Genomic DNA, 20,082 nt, shown 5'->3' on the forward strand with positions numbered 1-20,082 from the left:
TATTCTTACTTGGTAATAAAATTCCTAATTACCAACAAAAAAAATAGCATCAGAATATAATACACAGACATCCAGTAGCAGATACCGCAGTATGCCGAATGTCTCCACCTTAGGCAACAATTGTATATGGATTGTAATTCAAAAGGCTACCATATACCCAATATTTGTGAGATAAGTAAGTATAGCAATACTATAACATGAAATGGGAAATCATTCGTTTCAAAATTTAAACAAACAAAGTTGTGAACTTCAGACATCATATTGCCACTTAGTTCGAATTGGGAACATTCCAGTGGCTAAAACATACTGAATAAAAAAAAAAAAACATTATCCAGAACCAAAAGTTCCCATATATTATTATTATCTCAAAACACTAAAATTCCAATTCAAAAACTTCAACAAATTTTCATTACACCTTACGGGATATCCCAAGGCTTGGGTTCAGGAAGTGCCACAACCATACCTTGAAGCTCCTGGGAAAGAACCACCTGACATCCAAGCCTAGAGTGCTTGTTCAAAACCCTAGCTCTAGAATTCCTCTTCAAAACATACTTCTCATCATACGAAGCTGGTGGAAGCTTCTCGAGCCATTCCTGAGCAATGTGTACCTCACATTCAGCTGAACAAGCATCGATATCTTCAAGCCGATGAGAATCCGGGTCAATTAACCCCTGATTCGTTAGGGCTTTGAGCAGTGTTTGACCCGAGAGTCCGATAACTTCGCGTTTGTTCCCATCCGGATCGACGGCGGATAGCTTGACAATCCGATCGGCGACCTTGGCGGAAGCCGACGGCGACGACGATGAAGCGGAAGATCGAGTGATTGAGGATCCGAAGGAAGATGATAGAGAAGCGTTTCGGGCGATTCGGGAAGCGAATCTCCGTAGATAAGCGATCGCCATTTTTTGAACAAAAATTTGAGAATTGAGGATTTGTTAGTATTGTGAAGGCTCTTTTGAATGGATTTTTTTTATTATTTTTTTTTGGTTTATAAATTGGCTAATTTTAATATATTTTATTAACTTTCATGAATGATAAAGAGAGACATATTGAAGGAAAAAAGTATGGAGAATAGCAAATATTTATCCTATAGTAGGTATTATAGCTATAGTTTAAGAAAATTGTAATTTGTGATTATAGTTTTCCTAATTTTTATTATTCGTCTGATTTGTATAATTCGTTTAATTTGTATAATTTGTATAAATTCAAAATTGATATAATTCGATTGTTGATTGTATAAATTCAGAATTTGTATATGTTTATCCTAGATATTTGTATACGATTTATGAAAAAATCATAATAAATTACTTTGTTTGTATATTGGCAAGTGAAATATACAAACATAGTTCTGAAAAATTCTTAAATATATAAATATAGAATTTGTATATGTTTATCCTGTAGTTTTACAAGCGAAATATACAAATCGCAGCTACATAGCAAACAAAATTATAGCTATAGAGCGCAATTATCAAAACTATATCCGAAATTTTCTCTATCAAAAATAGATTTATGTATTACAAAAACTTGAAAATTGTTTACCTTCTTTCTTGAAACAAATTTCACCATATAGTAAGAAGGTTTTCCCTACATTGAGGTCCAGTTGAATGAAGTTCAAAGTTGGGCTTTTTAGAAGGCTCACAGACTGGGCCATTAAAAATCTTATTTTGGGCTTTTTTACAAACAATTTCTGACATAGATTGGGAGTGTAGGTACAAAGTTCAAAGTGCACAAATATCGATTTTGGAGCCCCGACTAATTTTTGGATTGCGTACTACATAGTTTATTTGGGGGTGACACTCACAAGAAGATTTTTTTCATACCTAATAAGACTCAAATTTGAGACATTTGATAAAGGGTGAAGCAGTCCTACTAGTCCACCATTGCATCATAATCTATGTTGATTATATTCAAAAGTAACCCAAACAAACAAGAGATTATTAAAAAAAATAAAAATGTAATTTTTTTTTGTAAACTCTGATATTGAAAGGTTAATCAAAAGCGGCCTTATTTTCCCTTTTTAAAAAAAATAAATATTATTTATATATTGATTAAAGACAAAGTGTGCAAATATGTCAAACTAATCTACTTCTCTTGGCTAGTTTTTATATATTTTCAAATACAAATCGATTAGCTGAGAAAAAAATAACCGTGTTTGTTTCTCCCTGCTTCGAGTGTTTGGTATTTGTATTGATACTGATTAATTTGCTTCTTGTAAGGTTCATTGGGAGACACTCTCTTTAATAGTAGGATTTTTACACGAAAGAATTATCTTAATAGAAGCGGAACAATTCTATCCATTTTATCACAACTCTTGTTGGTAAATTTGTTTTAGAGACTACTTGCAGCTATTCTTTTTTTGCTCTTTTTTCTAAGAAAGAAAAGTAATACTACAATGCTCAATAATGCACGAAATATAAATATTTCTTTAATCATTGTATTCTAGTTGAGAAATATATATATATATATTTTATTTTATTTTTATTTTTATTTTTTATTTTTTTTATTATTATTATTTTTATTTTTTATTTTATTTTTTTAACCGATCGATTAAATATGTAACTTGCCTATTTTAATTTCATCAACCCTAATAAATGTTTCAATGCACATAAATATCTACAACTACATATTAAAAGAATTGCATAAATAATACTTATATAGTTTTACAACTTTTAATAGCTATGAACTGTGATTGTGTATTGAGAAGGATAATACTCACTCTGCTCTATGTAATCGGACACCGAATAGAAAATAATTTTTTTTTAGAAAAAACAACAATTCGGAATTGAAACTTTTAATTTTATCTTGAATGAGAAGTTTTTAACGTTTGTATATGTTATGTATATTTAAAATCACAAGTTCTAAATTTTTTTATTACATTATTATTTTCTATCAAATAAGTTTATATAAATTGAAACGGAGAAAATACGCGTAATATTTTTGACTCCAACACCTTCACCTACTTCAGGTATGTGATTATATTTACACATTTATGTAGCCTATAAATAGGGAAAAAATAGTTGAACATTAGTACATTATTCATAACTGCAAAATTGATTTGTCCCAACAAAAAAAATGATTTATAAGTTTTTATTATTTTATATTCAAAGAAAGCAGATGTAGCCTTTTGCAGGCTAAATAAATGTAAAAATATTAAAATTTAATATTATATTTGAACTTGTATTTAGCTGTACGATTAGTTTAGTGCTTTAAAATTTTGAAAATTGAATCTATTAAATTTAAACTGTAAATTTGCTTTTGAAGATATTGCAATGCAACATGCTAAATAACATTGTTATTTTATATAGAGAGATGTCAAAATTAGTTAATGAAAACATGAACATGCGTACATACTCATAATAATTATAAATTCGGATCATTTTTTGTTGTATTATATTTATTTTTTGACTCGAAAAATAAATCTCTTGAATGGTGATTGATTTGCATAAATGCATGTAGACAAGAGCTTGTGAAATCACACATCAATTTGTAAATTTTCATTTTTATTATTAATGATGATTGAAGTCGTATGATTGATACGTGTATGTATTATTCTCTTCTTTGTTTATATTTCGTATGCTCGCTATATGATATTTTTCAATTAGATTTTTATATGAAATTTTAGCTATCGTAATTCCATTTGGCTCATATTGTATGACTTTGTGGAACTAATTACTAACCAAGTTTCAAATTTTATAATTGATTTTGCGTCAAAAAATAAATTTTAAATATTGAAACTCGCTCTTTAATTGGTACTTATTTCTTATGCTATAAGTAAATCTCCTTAATGAAGAGTGAAATTCAACATTGCAACTCAAAATTGTCTTTAGTAGGATGACTTTCATAAATGATTTTGTAATTATAATTTTTTTTAATAAAATATCATAATTATATTTTTTTTAATAAAATATCATAATTATATTTTTTTTAATAATTAAAAAAACACAAAAATCAAGAGAATTTTTCGATAAGTAATCATTTTTACTGTACATCTTTAACTCATTTTTATTTTTATTTTTATATTATAAATACATATTCAATTAAAATTAAAAGAGGACTAACTCATACGTAATAATAGAACGACATTATTTTGCAAAATAATTTGCGTACAAAACTTCTTGTCTTCAAAATGATCATGATTCATGATATTGACTAATTGATTTTGTGGTTCATTATACCTTTTTATTATTATTTTTTATGTGAAATTTTCAAAAAAGATAAATATTTTTAATCATAAAAAAATCTTCTTAAAAAATTCCTAATATATTAACAACCCCTTGAATTTGTTAGTAATTTTATTTAGTTATTCAAGTTACAATTTATTTCAACTGAGCATCTAAATACATAATATATTATTTCTATTAGACAGTTGTTACTCAAATCTAGAAAAAAAATTATGCTTTCAATTGTCTATTACGTAGACAAGTTAATTGCTTAAAATATGTCACCTTTTTTAATTACAGTGTTGTTCTCAAATAAGTCACCAAATCTTAGTCTTGTTCCGATTAAGACTAATATGTATAACTAATGTAGATAACATATAGTATGAAGTTAACTTAACTACCTAATAGACGCTTGAGAACACTCATATCTTCTTTTTCAAATTTTGAATTAAAAGAGTCTAATAGAATTATTTTATCCTGTGTTCATGCTAAATTGGGACAAGTGTTATATCGAGTGTCTAAATAAAATTTCTAACAAGTTTAAGTGTTCTGATGCATTAATACTTTGTTTTGCTTAATATATTTCATTTAAACACTCAAATTAAGTCATATTTCAATAGAATACATCAACTCATGTTAAAGTGTTTCAACTAGATACTTTCAGTCTAAATTTTCATTTATTTTTTTTACTTTTGTCCTTGTTCATCTATTATGTCAGTTCCTCTAATCATATGGATTAACCTTAATAAGTTGTTAAACCTTATATACTTTTTACTTGAGATTAATGCCTATAACTATATAAATAATATATTTCATATAATTAACTTAACTACTGTATCTAATAAATGAATAAACACACACCGAAAAAAAATATTATTTTGTATTTATGCCAAACTATATGTGGTGTGGTATAATAGAGGGAAACAAAATAACATGACAAGCATTATTCCAGCTTTACATTTCCCCACCCCTCACATGCCTTCATTTTTAGATTCTTACTTAGCATTTTGCGTCCCACCTTTTTTCTGCTGCGGCGCTGCCACGTTTTTCAACAGTTCAAATCGATAAATTTCGAATTTTGAGATATAATATAATTTTTAAAATACTTTATTCGATGACAAATATTCATATTGAATTCTAATTAAATTTGAATTTAAGATTCTAATCATCTCAAATTTCAAAAATTACCTAGATCAACTTTTGGCTGAATTTTCACTTTCATTTATTTATTAAAAAAATTAAGTAAAATATATGTGCAAATATAATATAATCTGTTATAATTTATTTCTTAATACGACAAAAAATTGTTTTTAAAATTTTTAACTAAATCTATGATCAAATGCTGGCTAATAAAACACAATTTGAGACATAATAGGAAAGTGGACAAATAATTTTTCAGTTTAGATCCAAAGAATTTAGTGAATGAGTGTAGCTATCTATCAATTCACAAAATATTAAAATATTATTAGTACTTAACATTAAGAATTAAGTGACAGTTCATCATATTGGCTCCAGCCTGGAAAAAAATAAAACAGAAAAACAATAATACTTTATTGGATTTGACAAATTAATTAAAGATGTTAGGTAATTGTCTCTCATAATGACAAGAATGTCTCTTACAAGTTTTAATTTTGTTCTTCTATTGCATGCTTTATGTTTGATTAATTAAGGCGCCATATTAGGGGGAAAAATGAATTTTTTAAAAACTATATATTTTTTAAAAACTATACATTTTACATTTTTTAAAAATATTTATTATTTTTTATTTTCAGCATTCAATTTTACCCATAGAATTGATTGGAACAAACTAAAATAACGAGATAATTTATCACAAAATTAGTTATTCCTCTATTGTATTGTTATTTTATCCCACCCCACAATGACGATGAAATAACAGTCCTGAAATAACTAATTTTCAAATAATTATTTCCTAAATAACTATTTGTCAAACAACCAAACTCTAAAAGGGTAAGATAAAATGGGTGAAATCGTCAAGGGATGAGAGTTAGAAGCGTCGAAATGATATGAAATTTGTTCTCTATTTCTATTAGAAACCTATTTTTTATTAAATATTTATTTTCCTTATTTTTAAAAAGTTGTTTTCTTAAAAGAAATATTTTTCTAATTGTTATAATTAAACAAACATAAAAATTCCATGTATATATTTTTAAAAGATATTTTCCTTTTATAAAACACTATATTAATGATGCTTCTTTAAAGAGTGATGATATATTTAAAATTATAAGATTCAAATAACATTTTTAATATACCATAAAACATTTAATTTAAGATCATAATACAATAAACAAGTTTCCCTCTAAATGAATGAGAGGAATGAATGCATATATGAATGTATATATGTACAAATTTTAATAAACAAGTTTTAGGACCATTTATTAAGATTTGATTTTGGACCAATAAATTCATTTAATCATACATGCACATTAAGAATTTTATGTCACAAGAATTACCCCACTTTACTGTTAGCAATATTATAATTATTTCAAAAAATTTAGTTACTTTAAGCGAAAATAAAACATTTAACATGTGACATTTCTACTACTTTGTCATCCAACTTGGTGACCAAGTATTGCCTTACTTGGTGCCAAAGTATTGTCTTACTTGGTAATCACCAAGTGTTATTTTTACTTGATGACAAAGTAAGTCACTTATTAACCTCCTTACTATCTCTATATAAGGATCATTTGTGACTTCATTAAGCATGAACTAAGGGAGAACATATTACCAAAGAGAAATAGAAAACGTTTTTCTTTCAAACACTTTCTTTCAATGGTCTTGTTGATTTTGTAATATTTATATTTTGTTGATTTTTGTGTCCTCTAATTAATTTAGAGAAGACTTGTTTAATTTTGGGGAAACATTTAACACTGCTAAAATAGTTTCTTAAGACAGTGTCTAGCACGACTCAAGTATTATATAAATAAATAAATAAATAAATATATATATATATATATACATATATATATATTACTTAAGAATATTATTGTAGTAGTATTTATCCTAATTCTTGTATTATTATTTTGATATTATATTTCCCCCATCTATTATATCATATTTTTTCCAACAATCTAAGAAACTATGGCAAATAATATATGTCTTAATACTACTGATAATATTTATGATGGTGCTACAAAACCTATTACTTTTCGAATCACTCTGTCAGAAGTTTATGGTAGAGCAAACTACAAAAAAGAGTTATTCAAAGAAGAGGAATCAACACGGCAAGCAAACTTAGTACAAGACTGAAGGAGTAACAACAAAAGGTATGTTAATAAGTCTGATGGTTAAAGCCTTATAATCCCAATTTTAAGCAAAAGAAAGGCACTTGTTTTACTTGTGGAAAATCAGGTCATCATGCCGCACAATGTAGGAGGAGAATAAAAAATGACAAAGAAAAGTGTTATCCTCCCAAAGCTAATTTAGCTGAAGGAGATGAAATTATTGCAGCTGTCATTTCTCAAGTAAACATTGTAGCACATATAAAAGAATGGGTGGTAGACTCTGGGGCTACTCGGCACATTTGTGCGAATCGAGAAGCATTTGCCTCCTATACATCAATAGGGGATGACAGTGAAGTAGTCTACCTTGGAGACTCAAGAACTACTAAAGTCTTGGGTAAGGGTAAAGTGCTCCTGAAACTTACTTCGGAAAAAACTTTAACCCTTATGAATGTGCTACATGTTCCTACAATGAGTGCAAACCTGATTTCCGTAGCCTTGCTTAATAAAGCTAAAGTGAAAGTGTCATTTGAATTCGAAAAGATAATACTAACAAAAAATAATGTGTTTGTGAGAAAATATTATTGTAACCAGGAACTTTTCGTACTTAATGTTTGTAATGTTGTGAATGAAAAAGCATCTACTTCTGCTTACATGATATAATCTATTTCTTCATGGCATGCTAGATTAGGACATATCAATTTCTCTTATATAAAAAATATGCAATTACTTGGTTTGATATCTGACTTAGATTCAAATAATATTAATAAATGTGAAATATGTGTTGAAGCTAAAACTACTAAGAAGTCATGTTTTTCTGTAAGTAGAGAAACTGAATTATTGTCTCTAATTCACACTGATTTAGGTGATTTAAAACAAACAATGACTAGACGTGGTAAAAGATATTATGTAACTTTTATTGATGATTTTTCTAGATTTACTAAGCTATATTTACTTAGAAATAAAGATGATGCTTTTAAATGCCTTTATTTCTTATAAAATTGAATGATGGAATAATTGTAATTGATTATGTGAAGTTAGAATTGAATTCGACCGATTCACTGACTAAACCCGTGGGAAGAAAGTTAATTCTTCAATCCTCGAAAGAGATGGGGTTAAGACCAATATGAGTGTCAATAGAGATGGTAACCCAACCTATGTGATTGGATATCCCATGAAGTAGGTTCATAATAACAAGTCGATATTGACACTGCGCACTAATAGAGAGTGCTTGAACTGCTACTAATTATGAGGGATGAGTTATTACTCTTAATGAATTCATAGTCCTTATGGATGGTGTATTTAAAGCAGTATACACTTGATGAATTCACCCATATGAGAAGTGGAGTGTGGCCGCTCCTATGAGACTTTGGCCTAGTCTCTAGAGCTCTCATGAATAACCAAGCACGCGCATGGCTTATTGGCGCAAAATCGCGTTGAACAACAAAATATGAGGATTAAAATGTGATTGGTAGAATCTCTGACTTCCAAAAGTATAATTGGTTCATAGAAATTTTATATTTCACTAATGATTCTGTAAGTTATATTTTATCGATCTAAGTTTGGTTCATAGTCCGAAAAACACCAAACCTATAACATTTTGATCATACAAAACCAGCAAAACTCATTATCTTATTTTCAAAATCTTTTGGAATATGTGGGGGATTGTTAGAAATATTATAATTATTTCAAAAGATTTAGTTAGTTTGAGCCAAAGTAAAATATTTAACATGTGACATTTCTACTACTTTGTCATCCAACTTGGTGACCAAGTATTGCCTTACTTGGTGCCAAAATATTGTCTTACTTGGTGCCAAAGTATTGTCTTACTTGGTGACAAAATAAGTCACTTATTAACCTCCTAACTATCTCTATATAAGGATCATTTGTGACTTCATTAAGCATGAACTAAGGGAGAACATATTATCAAAGAGAAATAGAAAATGTTTTTCTTCCAAACACTTTCTTTCAACAGTCTTGCTGGTTTTGTAGTATTTATATTTTGTTAATTTCTGTGTCATCTAATTAATTTAGAGAAGGCTTGTTTAATTCTGGGGAAATATTTTACACTGCTGAAATAGTTTTTTAGGACAGTGTCTAGCACGACTCAAGTATTATATATATATATATACACACATATATTTATTACTTAAGATTATTATTGTAGTAATATTTATCCTAATTCTTGTATTATTATTTTGATATTAATTTTTTCCCATCTATTAAATCATATTTTTTCCACCAATTACTATACAAAATCATCCAGATTATCTTTCTCTATATTAATAAAATAATAATATTTTTTCCCTTCTACTCTCATCTAGTCGGTTCATGAACATATTTCACTTTTTTTTATATATATAATTGTGATTCAATGTAACTCAAAATATTTTCGGTAAATACTTATTGTATCGATATTTATATCAAATCAATTTAAATTTTTATAACTAAATGATAATTATGATTGTTCAAAGATGAACAAGGCTCCATGCCACAAAATGCAGATCTTATATTCAGATATAAATACGTGGTAAATATATTTTTTAAATTATTTCTATAATTTTTAATTTATTTATTTAATATTTTAATATAAATACGTGGTATATCTAAAAAAATAATATTTTGCTCGTTGTTCTTATCTAACCGCAGCTTCCACAATGTAGTGGTCCACGCGCCGTTGATGTCATTTTCGGTTTTCGTTCTCCGCTCGTACTTATCGCTCAATTTTCATGCATATATATCACCTTCCATCTCTTATCGGGTACCCTAAGCTAACGTTCCATATCGAGTGGTTTGATTTTAAAGTTTATCTAATATTATTTATCAATAATTAATCGTTATTAATTTAATTATTAGGATTTCACGTATAAAAAAAATTGAAAATTAATTAGGAAAATAAAATGGTAAATTAAATGAACTATGCATATAAGTTGTCAGATCCCCATCTCGATTGAAAACAAACAATGACACCTTGTAGAATAGTCGATAGTTTGAGATAGTAAAAAAATAATAATATGAAATTATGCCCTGAGTTAAAGACTTTATATATCAAAATTTGATATATATTTTTAAACATAATGTTTCTTAACCCTTAACCAGATGTCTTGAGTTCAAGTTTTGGGTATGGAGAAAATCTTATCGAAAGCGTGATCATTCGACCCTGAATGATCTTGCAATGCACGATTTGAATTTAGTCAAAACCCCAATACGAGCTCTGGACACCAGGTCATGATCATAAGAGTTGTGATTCTTACTCATCCATATTATGAGTATTAAACATAGTGCTTCTTCACTGTCAATTACCAGATGTCTCTGATTTGAGTCTTGGGTATGAAGAAAATTTTATCGAGAATGTCACCCCAAATGATCATACATTGCGCAAATTAAATTTAGTCAAAGCTTTAATATGAACTCTAAACAACAGGTCACGATGATAAGAGTTATGATTCTTACTCATCCATATTATGAGTAAGACACTCTTGCTGATTGTACTACTAGGCCCCTTGCACTTTCGCCACATGGGATTCCTTCATTTGAATGGGACCTACATTTGTCCACCAATAATTGATAAACTTTCCTAAACCTTTCTGTACTCTTGCTGGCAATACTTGCCTCTATTACTCAAAATATATTATAACTTGTTCATATGACAATATTATTTATATATAATATTTACATTAAATTATATTAATTTATTAGGATTAAATAATTTACTAAAGTAAAAAATATATGCTACTTAATTATAACAAAATTGTGATTTTACTTGCAAACAAATACTTCTTGAGAAAATAAAGAATTGAATTTGATTTTCTCTCTTACTTATTTTGATGATCATATATAAGAGTTGATGTATACTAATATTCAAAGGATTAGAGAAATATGTGGTAATGTTTTTTCTAAAAAACCCACAAAGGAAAATATATAATACCTACTTTTTTTCTCTATCAAATCAATTTAGCAACTAGTTTAACAAGAATTTGTGATTAATCAAAGTTCTTTATATACACTTGAGCTTGCGCTTGGTTTAGATCGTGTTGCATGAAATTCAATTAAAATGGTTGAATTTTAGTTATTTTTGTATAACTTCAGTCATTTCTATGTGTTGTTCATGAACATATGATTGAAATTCAAGTAAAAATAATTGATTATCAAATAAAAATAGACAAAAATAACTTATTATTCAACCGTATAGATTGAAATTCAAATAAAATAGGATGAAACGTGATAAAATAATTGAAATTCAAATAAAAATGAAAACTCATCATATATATATCTAAACTTTTGATACTATATTTGAAGTTAAATATATCAAAACTAACTTTAGACCGTGTTGAAGTGTGTGATCATCTTTAGTCACACACTTTAATATGATATCAGAACAGACAAAAGTCCTGAGGATCAAATCTCACTACTACACATATAATTTATTTATTTTCATATGATTGGCACATGAAAAAAGAATTAGGCCCACACATGAGTATATAATAAAAGTGTGCTTCCTCTAACACGTTAAACTTTTAGATGAGATAGTTGCATACTTCAACCAACAATATATTTGAATACCTATATATCTTCACTCATTTATTGATATGACGTAAACACAAAATATATATGTTTTTACCTTATGATTGTATTTGTAGCACCAATGCACTTCACCACATGGGAAAATACCTTTTGTGGGATCCACAATGACCACCAATAATTGATAATTCCTCTTAATCCCCTCTGTACTCCTGCTGGCAACACTTGCCTCTAAGCTTCTTCTTGTTCTTCATGTTCTTATTCTCCTCCACCATCATATCAACAAAAAAAAAATCCTACTTTTTGAAAATCCCAAATTCATAAATTTCTCAAAACACCAAATCTTTTTTTCACTCTTTCTATGCTCTAACAAAAAGAAGACATTTTTTTTGGTTATAATATACCAAAATGGTGGTTCTTGGAAATTCCTTTGTGATATTTACACTTGTTTTGTGTTCTATATGGGTATTTACATCAGCAGATTCATCTATTTATGAAGTTCTTAAATCCCATGGATTGCCAATGGGATTACTACCAAAGGGTGTGAGGAATTTCACTTTAGATAATTCTGGGAATTTTGTGGTTCATTTAGATCAACCTTGTAATTCAAAATTTGAGAAAAAAGAAAATGAATTGCACTATGAAAGGAATGTTTCAGGGAGTTTGAGTTTTGGTCAAATTGATTTGATTTCTGGGATTTCTGCTAAAGATTTGTTTTTGTGGTTTCAAGTTAAGAAAATCTATGTGTCATCTTCAAGTTCTGGGGTAATTTATTTTGATGTTGGAGTTGTTTCTAAGCAGTTTTCATTGTCTTCATTTGATAATCCAAAGGAATGTACTGCTGTTCAGGTTACAGATCTTGAAGATGCCAAACAGGACTCTAAGGTCTTTTTTTTTTTTCATGATTGCTTTGTTTAATTTTGTTTATTATGTGTATACATTAAGCCCGACTAATTTGGATTCGTGTCTGCATAGTCCTTATTAGGAGTTGACTATTTGATTCTCAAGATTCTATAACTAATAGGGAAGGACAAGTTTTGTGCTATTTGAGTGAAATATAGAGACTTATGCATCAACATTTTTGTTTGTTTGTTTGTTTGTTTATTATTCATTCCATAATGGGAAATCTCTAATTCAGCGATAAGAGAAGAGAATTGTTGTGTGAATGAATCAATATTTGTATACATCAAGCCCGACTAGTCTGGATTCGTGCTAGTGTAGTAGTCCTTATTAGGAGTTTCTTGATTGGTTATTTGATTCTCAAAGTTCTATGACTAATGGAGACAAATTTATTGAGTATTCGATTGGTTACAAGATCTGAACTTTAGTCCTTGATAGTAATCAAATATATTCGTTCTTTTGATTTCTTGAAATGGTATTTTGTATTTCTGTCCGTTTGACTGAAAATTTTCATATCTAGATTGTTACAGGCAGAATGTTTCAAGAATTTATAAATACCTTATTCTTTGTTGCTATCAGCATTCTGCATAATGTGCTATAAGTGATTCTTAGTATTACTTTTCTTGCTGACACCAACTAGTTTGGAATTGATTTGTTATTGATCGATTCGTTTTTTAATATGTGAGCAGAGTCTATCCGGGAACATTCGACACAAGCTTGATCAGGGGAATATTGGCAGTGCTATTTTGTAGAATATTGCAGTTCAAAATTTGGTTACAGAGTTGTTGCACATAGCTCAATCAACTTCTTTGGATGGTCTATCATTCCTTGTATGTAAATTGTCTGCAGAGAGTTTAGTGCCTTTGGAAACAAATTGCGCTATACTGGTTCAGAATCTAGAGTCAGTGAAGTCGGAAATCGAATATTAGAAATTGGAATCAAGAAAAGGAGGTAAGCAAGTAAGATATTGATGCCAAATTGTTTGGAGGGGTATAGGGATGCAGGTTCATCTGCTCAAAAAAATGTGAAATTTCTCAGATAAGGTTTGTTTCTTTTTTGTTGGATTCATTTATGGACATAGTCATAGTTATGGAATTTAAAGAAAATCACTTCTTCTTTTTTTGTAGTAGGGAGGCATAGAATATGAAATAATGAAATAAATTTGCCCTTTCCTTTCTTGTACTATTTCTTGTCATTGTATTTTGAATTTTGATAGTAATTTTACATTTAATATGCTAGTATGCATGAACTCATTCTTTAAAAGAAAGTTCTGGTTTGCAATGCAGAAAGGGTGGTCCAAACCAAATACTCCCTGCTTTTCAATTTGTTTGTTTGGTTTCGATTTGGCAAGGCGTTTGAGAAAATAAATACGTAAGACTTTTGAATATTGTGGTCTTAAACTGAAAATATGAAGAATATATCAAAATGATTTTTAATCTTGTAGTCTGAAACGTATCAGGTGAAAAGTTAGAATTAAAGAGTTGTCGAAATAAGAGAGGAACTATTTTTGAAACAGACTAAAAAGGAAGGTACAACAAATAGATCGAAACAAAGGAAGTAGGTTGTTTTGTTTTATAACATTATTCGCCTTGTACGCACCTCGATTCTTTCGCTTGATACCTTTTGCTAGTAGTACATGTATTAGCTAAGTTTGTCCACTAACAAGAGAGAGGAACGACTGTGTTTTTTTGGGTTCTATCGAGATTTTTTATTCTGATTTTTATCCTATTTCATTGACCGTTAGACTAGAAAGAAAGATATGTTGATTTCTTTACAAAGAGGACAAACTTTCATGCTCTTAGTGGTGGAGCCACTTTAGAGTTAGGGCTTCTCCAAACCTCCTTCGGCGAAAAATTATATCATTTATATATGGCTAAAATAATTTTTTAGGTATATATAGTAGATGTCGAACCCCCTTCGACTATTTTGTGTATCTATTTTTTTAAATTTTGAACTCTCTTATTAAAATATTTAACTCAGCCACTGTTCTCCCACACAAAAGCAAAGTTAGGGAGGAATGAGGCATTTCATGAAAGGTTGGAATATGTATAATTGGTTGTTTGGCCTAAAAGGCTTTTTTTCATGTATGTGTGGGATTTGCAAGTTAAAAAGAAAATTTGTCTTTTGCTGTTTTAAAATTGAAAGAGCTGTAATTTGCCAGAGTGGTTTTCCACTTCCATTAGTATCTTTCATTCTGTCAAAAGTTGTTGTGACAACAGAAAAGTCACCACCAATGCACATTTGGTCATTGCAATCCATGCTTTGTTTTTGTTTTTTCATCTGATGTGATGTATGTTGTTGAACTTGAATTCAAGACCTATATTAAAGATGAGCATCAACTTTTTTTTTTCTCCAATGCACATTAGGTCAGCCTCCTTTTAGGCTTTAGTGCATCGCCTTGCGTAGTTGTGTTAATGTTGTCCTTACCGGGAGATTGGGAGCAACAATAACAATAATATGGCCAATAGGTTGGTTCATGATTATATATTTATAAATATTTCGTAAGCATATAAGATTTGAATAAGATTATCAAATTTTAGTAAATCCATATATTATACTCTAGATTTACCTCTAATGGATAGGATCAACCTTATACCCTATTTAAAGCACAATATATATATCTAGATAATTGACAATAATGGCTAACCCCAAATAATCCCTTGACCATATTGAAGCATATTTCATGTGGACACTCTTTTTTTTAGTTGGGTGATTCTTTCGTCTTTTTTTTTTTTAGAAAAAAAAGATATTTGGCAAAGTTATCATGACTTTGTATAGTTAGCTATGAAAATAAAAGTAGCCCAACGTATGAAATACCTGATGAAATGCAAGGCTCGGAAAGAAAACTACACCCCAGAGAAATATATATTGATAGTCTATCATGATGCAAATATTAATGATTAATTTCAACGTTCAAGACACATATTTTATGAGTTGTGCAAAGATAATTTTTTTATTTATTATTACTATGAGACTTCCATTAATATAATAATCGGTATTTAATAAATAATTGAAGTATAAATGCCAAATGGCTGGTCAAAATACCATCATTATAATAAATATATAAAAATAATAGTAATCATCTTAGAAATGGTCAAAATATTTAGGAGTAGTTGATACAAACATCATATACCACATAGATTTTATGTCTCTATGTGTGGAGGAATGAAAATATTAATAAGGGTTACGATAAAATGATAAGTATTACTTTTGTTATTGATTAGTGGTTTTAGGTTTGAGCATTAAATATGAAATTATATTTGTCAGGAAGTAGTTAATTTTAAAATATGTGATTTTTGGACGCAAATTTGAATATTAGTTGAATTCGAATTTAGTGGAACATTGTGTGAGGAATTTAAAAAAAATGAAAAGGAATTATTATAGTGAAAACCCATATCACAGCACTAGATATGAAATCGTCTTTGTTATGAAACATTTAACATCTCAAAATGTAATGTAATTGTGCAACATAAATTTATTTAATCGAATTTCAATACGAGTATTGGACATCATATAAAAAATGAAAATGGAATATTATAGTGAAGGTCCATATCACTATTTGTAGACTCTTGAGCACTTGCTACGTGTTGGATTTTACGTGGTTATTATTTGTATAGTTTTTTTTTTTTTTCAAAATTCAATAAATAATTAATAAAATTTTTAGTTGGTTTTATTGAAAAAGAGAAAAGAACACTTGTTGTCCTTTTTGTTCTTGTCTGTGATGCTTCTAATTAAAAGGTCCATATATTTTTTTCCTCCCTCCCCTCCACATGTTGAAGATTAGGATTATGTCAGTTTAATTATTCTTATAGTGGAACAGTTAGAATTTAAAAAATAATAATTAGGGAAATGAAGCAAAACAAAAATAATTATTTAGGATCATTTTTTTTAATAATCTTTCGCTTTATTTGAAACGCAGTTTGATCATGAAAGTTTCAAATTTAAGTTGACGGTATATTTCAAATTTAGAAAATAACTTGTAATTAGTCTAATAGTGGAACAATTGAGAAATTAATTAAGGTAAATAAGTAAAAGAAAGGGAAAACTTTAATGTCCTACTAAAATTAAATAAATCATACTTTTTGTGGCGATTAAAATCATAGATGGCCTACAAAATAACGGAAGTAATATAATAATAGTAGCTTTTGTAAATACGTAAATTGTAGCTACATTCCATAAATATAAATATAAATATACTAGTATATACATACCTTTACATTATATATACAATTAAAATGTATCCATAATATGTATAATTTACATAAATCTCATAGTATTAAAAACTAATTACATTTTCCCTACTCTTTTTATGGATTTTGGATACATCTAAATACATAGGGGAGACACATATCCGATAGGGGATATGGATGTATCAAAAAGGGGATAAAACATGCGGACACATAAGGGTATTTGAAAGTAGAGGGATGTATCAAAGAGGGGAGGAATGTATCGGGAGAGATGTATCCGAGAGAGATAGGGATATGTTAACGAGAGGGGAGTGATGTATATTTTTGAAAATTTTTTAAATAGTAGAAATTTTAGAAAATTATAATAAAATATGATGTTTATTTAGGTAATTTTCCATAATATATATTCCGATCATATTGATAAACTAAATGATGGAACGATATATTTACGTAAGTTTTCCTTGATCTTATGGTAGTGAACCCACGTTTGGGCCGTAAGTTGCAATTGTTTGTTGGTCTTTATAGTTTGTATGCAGGCCCGGTTTGTTGCACCTATGAATTATGTTATCCACTTTCAGCATCCTAATTTAAAATGTGTCAATATTTACAAATTATTTAAAATATAGTCAGTTTTGGCAACATCAATGTAACATTCCTAGTATAATTTCACTAAAAATATTTTTTTTCATGCTGAATACAAAATATGGGTAATATTTGATGTTAGCCTTCAAAAATGCAGTTTAGCCTTCAACTTTCGCTTCAAGTTCACAACTTCACGTTGTACAAACTGTCAAAGTCTAAAGTAAGAATCATGTTCCTCTTAATTATTTCTCTCTGTGTTACATTTATATATATATATATATAGAGAGAGTTTTGTTATTATTGTTTCTATTTTATGAGTATTTGTAAAGCTACATTATTGTAGTGTTGCGTCAAATTATTGGACAAGTCATATATTTATTTTATAAGCATTTTCTTATTGGTTAAATAAAAAATCAAATTGTTAAGGATCAAAACAGATAAATCAAAAACCAATAAAAAATATCTTATCGATTTAAAAATTGAAAGGAATAAACATTACCCAACTTTATCCTAAAACTATTTATGCTTGTGGCCAATAACTAATGAGGTATTGTGAATATTTAATATTTATGTAGTAGCAAATTATTATAGTCTTAATGAGTTATTAATTTATTCCATAACCCAATTTTAAAAACCAAAACCGAATCAATATTCCAATTATTAAAAAAAAAAAGCGCTAATCCAACAACCAAATAACAATAAATCAATAAGTAACACTTTTTATCATTTTGGTTTTACACTTTTTATGATATATGTATTCTTGTAATGTGTTACGACATTATATTGTGAACTCGCTCATAAAATCATACGAACGAAGCAAATATTTACTTCATTAATTTTTATTTTTCACTTTTAATATATAAAAAAATATACTTAATATAATTTTTTTCTATTTTACCAGTAATATTAACTACTTAATTTTAAATTAGTTTTTAAGATCTAAAATATTCGTATTAATTAATATTATTTTTAAAACATGAAAAGTTCAAAATGGATCAGTAAAAATGAACGAATGGAGTAGAAAAGATAAACACAATTAGAAAAAGACTACCTATAATTGATAATGAAATCAACTAGGACTAGGACGGTAGTGGAATGATAAGTACTCATTCATTTTTAAACATGTTGTCTCGGGTTTTAATCTCCTTGGTACATAATTGCCTTTGTTATGAAATACTTTACCCCAATGAACTGAGTCGCCTTTGTTAGAGAGCGATTTACCTCTAATATGAGACTTTTCGATGTGAATCTGAGTTTAGTCAAATTTATCAACACCGAATGAGAAATAAAAAAAAATGATTATGCACAAATCAAAAATTCATTAAATTTGTTTTTTTTTTCTTTTCTTTTTGAATATTCCCAAGTTAGCCCATCATTTGCATAATAAAGTGACCAATGCATAGTTTTGCTTAAAAATGGAAACAAAAAATATGCAGATGAAATCTTTTTTTTTCTCTGTATATCACGTGATATCTCCTTCTGTGCGTAGAAAATCAGCTGAGAAGGCCCAAACCTATAAAAAAGCAAAATCCATTCTGATAAAAAGGACAAAAAAGAGCAATAAATTACTGACCCTGCCATAAATACCCCTATTCAATTCGCTAAAATTGTAACCCAGAGTGGCATTTTCGAAATTGTACTGAAAAACTGAGGGGTCTCGTTGAATTGCTGCTGTTGGTTCTTACTTTCGTTAAAGTATTAATTTGACGTATCCCAAAAATAAATAAATTAATAATTTTACTATATTATATTTTTCAAAAATAACTATATTAATTATAAGAATAAAATAAACATTACGTGTTAAATTTATTTTTAACTAAATAAATAGAAACATGGTTTAATTTTAATATAGCAGACTAATAAAAATAAACAAAGGTAAATGTTCAACTAGAAAAGAAAGAGAAAGGTTCGAACCCAACATATGGTCCATACAGTGAATTCAAATTATTCGAACTTCAATATGAATACTAACTAATAAACAAAAAAGAAAGAGAAAATCTTGCGCTACATAGACACAATAAATGCCTCACTCTTAGAGGTGGCCCTTGAGTTCAGTTGCTTTTGATTTAATATGGTATCGATAGCAATAACAGTTTTTCCAGTTTGTCGGTCCCCGATTATAAGTTCCCGTTGACCACGACCTATAGGAACCATGCTATCTACCTTTTTTAAACCTGTTAGCATAGGCTCGTACACTGATTTACGTTCAATAATCTCTAAGTCTGAATATCCATTCTTTGTTCTTTTAGTATTATTTATGTTGTTCAAAATTAAATCGAACTCAACAATTTTAACAGAGAAATGCTATTAAAATTTATTGATAATGATTGATTTAGAGATTCCGTAACAATTTAAGTTCGAAATTATCAGCTTAAAAAACCAATCCTAAAACTAAAACAAAAAAAGAAGCAAAATCTCTTCTATTTATAAGGACGAAAAAAGACAATAGTTTACTGACCGTGCCATAAATACCCCTGTTCATTTCTCTTCACG

The 20,082-nt window shown here is 28.4% G+C and overlaps 2 protein-coding genes across 2 annotated transcripts; one reads left to right on the forward strand and one right to left on the reverse strand.

Moving 5' to 3' along the window:
* Positions 1-352: 352 nt before the first annotated feature.
* On the reverse strand, positions 353-929 carry LOC125812872 (uncharacterized). The gene has a single exon (XM_049492329.1). It carries the CDS (start codon positions 900-902, stop codon positions 417-419), a length of 486 nt encoding a protein of 161 aa, XP_049348286.1. The 5' UTR covers positions 903-929; the 3' UTR covers positions 353-416.
* Positions 930-12,140: 11,211 nt separating this feature from the next.
* LOC125812972 (uncharacterized) lies at positions 12,141-13,640 on the forward strand. The gene is made up of 2 exons (XM_049492451.1): positions 12,141-12,805; positions 13,510-13,640. Exons 1-2 carry the CDS (start codon positions 12,329-12,331, stop codon positions 13,570-13,572), a joined length of 540 nt encoding a protein of 179 aa, XP_049348408.1. The 5' UTR covers positions 12,141-12,328; the 3' UTR covers positions 13,573-13,640.
* Positions 13,641-20,082: the final 6,442 nt, after the last annotated feature.

This window comes from Solanum verrucosum, unplaced genomic scaffold (assembly GCF_900185275.1).
Source record: "Solanum verrucosum unplaced genomic scaffold, falcon-dt-bn FXZP01000144.1, whole genome shotgun sequence".
NCBI classification, from domain to species: Eukaryota; Viridiplantae; Streptophyta; class Magnoliopsida; order Solanales; family Solanaceae; genus Solanum; species Solanum verrucosum.